General features: G+C 36.9%; 1 protein-coding gene across 1 annotated transcript; it reads left to right on the top strand.

The window, feature by feature from the left end:
- The first annotated feature begins 4,073 nt into the window (after positions 1–4,073).
- LOC119407775 (piggyBac transposable element-derived protein 4-like) lies at positions 4,074–6,376 on the top strand. The gene has a single exon (XM_037674595.1). The coding sequence runs from the start codon at positions 4,335–4,337 to the stop codon at positions 6,105–6,107; it is 1,773 nt and encodes a 590-aa protein (XP_037530523.1). The 5' UTR covers positions 4,074–4,334; the 3' UTR covers positions 6,108–6,376.
- The last annotated feature ends 291 nt before the right edge of the window (positions 6,377–6,667 follow it).

The following is a 6,667-nucleotide window of genomic DNA, read 5'->3' as shown; positions in this document are numbered from 1 at the left end:
ATATACAAATACAATAAGCAATTAGATCGTTTTTTTTATCTATACAAAATGATACAAAATGTTACACAATATGAGAATACAAATAATAATAATAAAATAAAATACATTGGATTTTATATTTAACCTTTAACTGAAGACTATTATCAGTCCAGAAATACAGAACAACAATACAAACAAATACAAAATAAAACTCAGTTAAAAATTTGCATATATTTTTATTGTGAAAAAACCTTTAAAACTATTTCTCTAGTCTTTAATTGTTATCCTGGTTTTTGTTTTTATGTTGAGACACTGAATCCTTTAAGAGCTGTATTTTTCAGCTGTAGATTCTGCTTCATTGTAAATAATTAATTACAACCAGGTTATCCACTATGTAATGTTACATTTGAAATACATTTTAACAAATTACCATGCAAATGGAGTTATAGCAAAATGCTTAGCTGTAAGTCCTACAATAAAGTAGTTTTGAACATAACATTAAAAAGGCCTGATGTTACCATCCAGAGCTAATTGATTTTTTTTTTGTGTGAAAAGTTTAATATCATAACATATAACATATATAAACAGTAGTGTTTTAACATGCTTCCACTTTTTGAAGTATTGCCTGTAAATCCACTGATGCAACCTTAAACTTAACTTTGTTTTAGGATCACAAAGGAAATGTGGGCACATCATTTACATACATTTTCCCTGAATAAATGAAGGGCATTTAGAAAAAAAAAAAACACTTAATATTTTTATAACATCATACTTCATTTTTACAAACTATTCTATGGAACAAATGGGTTTGATTATCACTATTAGGCAACTCCATTTGTATTTATTAATAGAAATAATAAAAAAAAGTTACTTTTTTTTATTCTTAAAGTATTTTTTTTTCTTCACAATATTTGAATCTGATCAGAATCACAAACATTTATCAGCCCTAACCAACTGCTGTGTTTAAAAACATGACAAACAGCTTTTAGTATTTAACTTAGTTGCCATGAAAACTTTTTTTTTGTTCTCATTTAAAGTTTCTGATTTAATTAAACGTGCTGATTTAATTGCACAGTGATGGCTGGACATGGGCACCAGTGACCCCCGTGACCCAAAATAGAAAGAAGAGGGTAAAGATAATGAATGGATGGATGGATTTAAAAGGTAAAACCATTTCATGAGATTTGTTATTTTATTAAGCCATGTTGCTTTATGTTAAACATACTCATGTATAATGATTTTACAGTTTTAAATTTGTCATCTCACCATTGGTGAAAAACTAAATTCTTAATTTTCAAGATATCTGAATCTTCAAATTTCAAATGTTTCCTACGTTCACTATGAGTCATTCATTTTATCCAGTTAATAGTTAAATAAAAACTAAAGTAGTTGTACGCTGCATTACAAACTAAAATTTATTCTATGCTCTGTACTCAAAGAGAATAAAAACCATAATAAAATAATTTATTTTCAATTAATGTGAACTATGTGCCACTTGAAAATCAAAGATGCCTCATCGTTTTTTGTTTTTTTTTCCTCTGTGCTGGACTTTAGTACTTAAACACATACACATGGAAGACTAAACACAAGAGCGGTGTTGGTCATTATGTGTGCTTGACAGCTTAAACATAACTATCATCAAACAGGCGAATGTGTTGCAGTTGCTCCAATTAGTACGAGTAAATGAAAGGGCCTAATAACCGCTGATGAATAATTCAAGTGCAACACTGGTGTCACGTTGATTTGTTCATACCAAGAGTAGTGATAAAAAAACAGTCTCTTGATTATAAATGACCACTGAATAACTCATTTGTGTCATGACCTGAAGAGTGATGGTAAGAGCTCATCAAATTATATTCTGCAGGGCATAGCCTTCCAATTATTTTCAACAGGAGAGGCTGAAGTTTATTTACAAACTCACAAAAAAATGTATCTGAATATCAAACAAAGAAATCCCAGACTGAGTTTCCTGTTAGCTGCAAGCATGTTTGACAAAATACAAACATTAGTTAGGAGTTGTGTGTACTCACGAGCTCATCCTACCATGTATCATGTCATCTTTGAAAAAGTAAGAATGTGTTTGAGGCTGTTTACCTTGCTTTATGATCATTGCATTTTCTTATTGGATTTAGCCTGCTGGGTTGGACGCAGTTCAAAAATGCAGTGTGTTGTGTTGCCGCTGAAAAAAAAGGCAATATTGAACCAAGCTAATGTGCATTTTTATTAGCAAGCCAATGCACTGTAGAAATCTTTGATGTTATGACGTCATTATTCTTTCCATGTTTTACAAAAGCGTTCTGCATGCTCTAAGGTATCCGATCCAAGACAGTCCTTTTATTTTAGAAATGGCCTTAGCCAGGTAGAACCTGAAGGGAGACAAAACATAGTAACTTTTTTTATTAACAAACGATAATAGTTTATAATGGTATTGGTAATAACTTAAAATGCCTTTGACATTCTTGGGAAAATATGCTGATGAAGATTGTTTTCATCTATACCCAAGTGTGTATGGTTTGTTCCTATGAGGGAGGGATGAGTTTTTGGTTCAGATATATATATATATATATATATATATATATGTTAAGTCAAGTTCTGTAAATAGTTACGTATATTTAGTTTCTACTGCAGTGGACCAAAGTCATTGCAAACTAAGTTTGTACATATCGTACATATAAAACATAAAAATAAAAAAACCCAGATCAATAAGTTAGGCTAATAGCTCATAAGACACGCCTCTTTATATATTTCTTTCCAATGTTTTTAGTGGATGTTAGCCAACTTAAAAAAAAATGTTCAATACAAAAACAACTGGACTTTATTTGTAACACAAGACATTTCGCTCCTCATCCGAGGAGCTTTTTCAATTCACTGAGCAGTGAGTAAGGGATTCAGGTTATAAGGCTGAGTGAGATAAGACACATACATATGCAGATTTGACAATTCACACCTCAACACCTTAACAATTGGGGTTTCTTAAGGTCTTTGTTCCTCTAATTCACAGATGAGACCCCTCTGTTCCCATCAGGTGTGAAAACTGGCTGGGAATATGTCTTAAAGTTGCATTATAGGTTTTTGAAAGTTGAAATCTGAGGCCCCCTCCTCTATTAAGAGACAGCTTTTCTCGTTTTACATAGATTGCTTCCTTCACCCCCCTTTTCAAACCATCTCTGTTCTCGGTCCAAAATGTGCACATTTTGGTCCTCAAAAGAGTGTCCCTTATCTGTGAGGTGGAGGTGAACAGCTGAATCTTGTCCTGAGAAAGTAGCTCTCCTGTGTTGAGCCATGCGTCTGTGAAGAGGCTGTTCAGTTTCTCCAATGTAGAGGTCTGGACAGTCCTCGCTGCACTGGGCCGCATACACTACACCACTCTGTTTGTGTGAGTGTTTTGTCCTTAGGGTGGACCAGCCTCTGTCTGAGAGTCCTGCTGGGTTTGAAATGTACTGGGGTGTTGAAAATCCTTCTGAATTTCTCTGATACTCCAGCAACATAAGGGATGACAATGTTTTTACGTCTGTTGTTCTCCTTTTTCTGTTTATTAGGGTGTTTTGTAGATTTACTCGCTGACTTGACAAAAGCCCAGTTAGGATATCCACATGTTTGGAGAGCTTCTTGGATGTGTTTCTGTTTCTTTTCCTTCCCTTATGTCTTCGTGAGGACGCGTTTAGACCAAAACGTCTTCTGTTACAAATAAAGTCCAATTGTTTTTGTATTGAACTTTTTTTGAATTTATCATGTCCTGGATGACTGAGAATCTTCACCAGCATGATGTTAGCCAACATCTCAAGCTCAAATGAACATTGTCTAAGCAGATTGTAAACAGCTACACTTTGGCACAACTGTTTGTTCACGGTAGGTTAATACTGTCCCCCCCAAACAATACATTGTTTGTATTTTTATGCAAACTTTTATGTGCCGAGGCTACTACTATGACTTCACCTAATGATTTGGGACTTGTCATTATTCCAAAAGGCAAAAGTGGCATCCAGCAATATGATTTAAAAGTTTATTAACCCTTGTGTTATGTTAAGGGTCAATTTGACCCGTTTCAATTTTTGTGTTGATCAAAGTGCAGGTTATCCTTTCTTTTTTTCCATGAAATGTTGTGACTTTTTCTCCTCTAGGGTCATGAACTTCTATGTAAAATCTGGACTCTTTGATGTGTTGTTAAATGTCTGCACACAGTTTGTATACAAAGATGATGTTGCGGGTCATTTTGACCCGCACACAGAGTAGCTGTTAAAAATCCAAAAAAAAAGTCTTTGATGTACTTCATTTTGATTGCCTCTGAATAAACATTCAGAACCAGGTGTGTGTGGAAGAGGGACTTTCTCTCCCCTGTCCTTGTCACTGTTTCCATGCCCGTTCTTGGAGAAACACCAAAAATGAGCTCCAGACGATTTACAGCTGAAGAAGCTTTTTCGCAGCTTATGAACTGGGATAGTGATGTAGAGGAAGAGGTTTCAGAGACAGAGGATCCTTCAGAGCCAGAGGACAATGCCATTGATGATCCAGATTTTCAATTTTCCCATGATGAGGAGGATTCAGAGGACGAGTCTGCAGGTGTCCCTTCTTCAGATGAAAACCAAGAAATGCAACAATCGTCATCCACAGAGGGGACATGGACATCTAAAGATGGTAAAATAAAATGGTCAACATCACCACACCAAAGCCAAGGTAGATTGTCATCTTGTAATGTCATCAAAATGATTCCTGGTCCTACAAGATTTGCTGTCACAAGAGTTGATGATATTGAATCAGCATTTCAGCTCTTCATATCCCCACCCATAGAGAAGATAATCCTCAACATGACCAACTTGGAGGGGAAGCGTGTCTTTCAAGAGAAATGGAAGCCACTGGATCCGACTGACTTGCATGCTTACATTGGAATCCTGGTGTTAGCTGGCGTATACAGGTCAAAGGGTGAAGCAACTGCAAGTTTATGGAATGAAGAGAATGGAAGGCCAATCTTCCGAGCAACAATGTCTTTGGAGACATTTCACATGATCTCTCGTGTGATCCGATTTGACAACCGTGACACCAGAGCTGATCGACGTGAGAGAGACAAACTTGCAGCAATCAGAGATGTCTGGAATAAATGGGTCGAAATCCTGCCTTTATTGTATAATCCTGGCCCCCATGTTACTGTCGATGAGCGCCTCGTTCCATTCAGAGGACGCTGTCCATTCCGACAGTATATGCCAAACAAGCCTGCGAAATATGGCATCAAAATGTGGGCAGCCTGTGATGCAAAATCCAGTTATGTTTGGAACCTGCAAGTATATACTGGAAAGCCACCTGGAGGAAGACCTGAGAAGAATCAGGGAATGCGTGTGGTTTTGGAGATGACTGAAGGGCTGCAAGGTCATAACATTACATGTGACAACTTCTTTACATCCTACCGTCTTGGAGATGAACTTCAGAAGAGAAAGCTGACTATGTTGGGAACAGTCAGAAAAAATAAGCCAGAACTTCCCAGTGAGATTCTGAAGATGCAAGGAAGACCTCTGCATTCCTCAAAATTTGCTTTCACAGAGAAAACAACACTTGTTTCTTACTGCCCAAAAAGAAACAAGAATGTTCTTGTGATGAGCACAATGCACAAAGACGCATCTCTGAGCACACGAGAGGACATGAAACCGCAAATGATTCTGGATTACAACTCCACAAAAGGGGGAGTTGACAATCTTGACAAAGTCACAGCAACATATAGTTGTCAGCGCAAGACTGCCCGTTGGCCTTTGGTGGTTTTCTACAACATTTTGGATGTGTCTGCTTACAATGCCTATGTGCTGTGGATTGAGATCAACCAGCAGTGGAATGCCAGCAAACTGTACCGACGTCGACTTTTCCTGGAAGAACTAGGCAAAGCACTCGTCACTCCAAAGATCCAGAACCGGGTCAGGCCAGCTAGATCCCCAGCAGCTGCTGCTGTCATCGCAAAGGTCCAGGGCAGGGCATCTGACCAACCCACAATGGATCCTTTGGATACAGGTACAAAGAAACGCAAAAGATGCCAAGTCTGTCCCTCTCGAGATGACAGTAAAACAACTACCTCTTGTGTGAGATGCAAGAAATACATCTGCAAAAAGCACATAGTCACATTCTGTCCATCATGTGGGGAACGCTGAAAATGTTGACTGTCAAAAACCCGAGAAAATGCGGCAAGTTAAATGCAAAAAAAAAAAGGGTTCGTGAAGAGGGAAAAATTGAAATCAGGAGTTCTTTAATATAGTGTTGGAAGTGTATATCTCTACTTCTCATCTCTTCTAAATATTTGTATAATCTAAAATAAAGTTCTTATTGGTTTAACTTCATTTTATGACTGTTTTGAGTGGATTTACACAATGCGGGTCAAAATGACCCGCAACATAATAAACGTATTTTTTTCTCAACATAATACAAGGGTTAAATTCCTAGCAGATCTGGAATAGTGGTGGTTCTCTTTGTTACAAGTGATTAGGCAAAGTGGTGCAAGCAACAGCCTTGGCACACATCACTGTGTGTAGTAACACAGATGATGCTGTTGTTACGCTGTATTAGTTTGCATTACTAGTATTTAATGTATATCTTAGATCTTTTGGCATGCTATCTGGCGTTCGTTTAGCATAAATCTTAGTGTATATCAGTGTATATCTTAGATCCTTACATACTGTTTGTTTTTACACTTTATATTTTTGCTATTGTTGGT

Source organism: Nematolebias whitei, chromosome 3 (genome assembly GCF_014905685.2).
Source record: "Nematolebias whitei isolate Nwh7 chromosome 3, NemWhi1, whole genome shotgun sequence".
NCBI lineage: Eukaryota > Metazoa > Chordata > Actinopteri > Cyprinodontiformes > Rivulidae > Nematolebias > Nematolebias whitei.
The sequence above is the reverse complement of the archived record's forward strand: the minus strand, read 5'-3'. Positions and strand labels throughout refer to the sequence as shown.

What these genes read in the sequence shown, in the direction of transcription:
- LOC119407775 (XM_037674595.1), top strand. Translation starts at nt 4,335, where the DNA reads ATGCCCGTTCTTGGAGAAACACCAAAAATGAGCTCCAGACGATTTACA.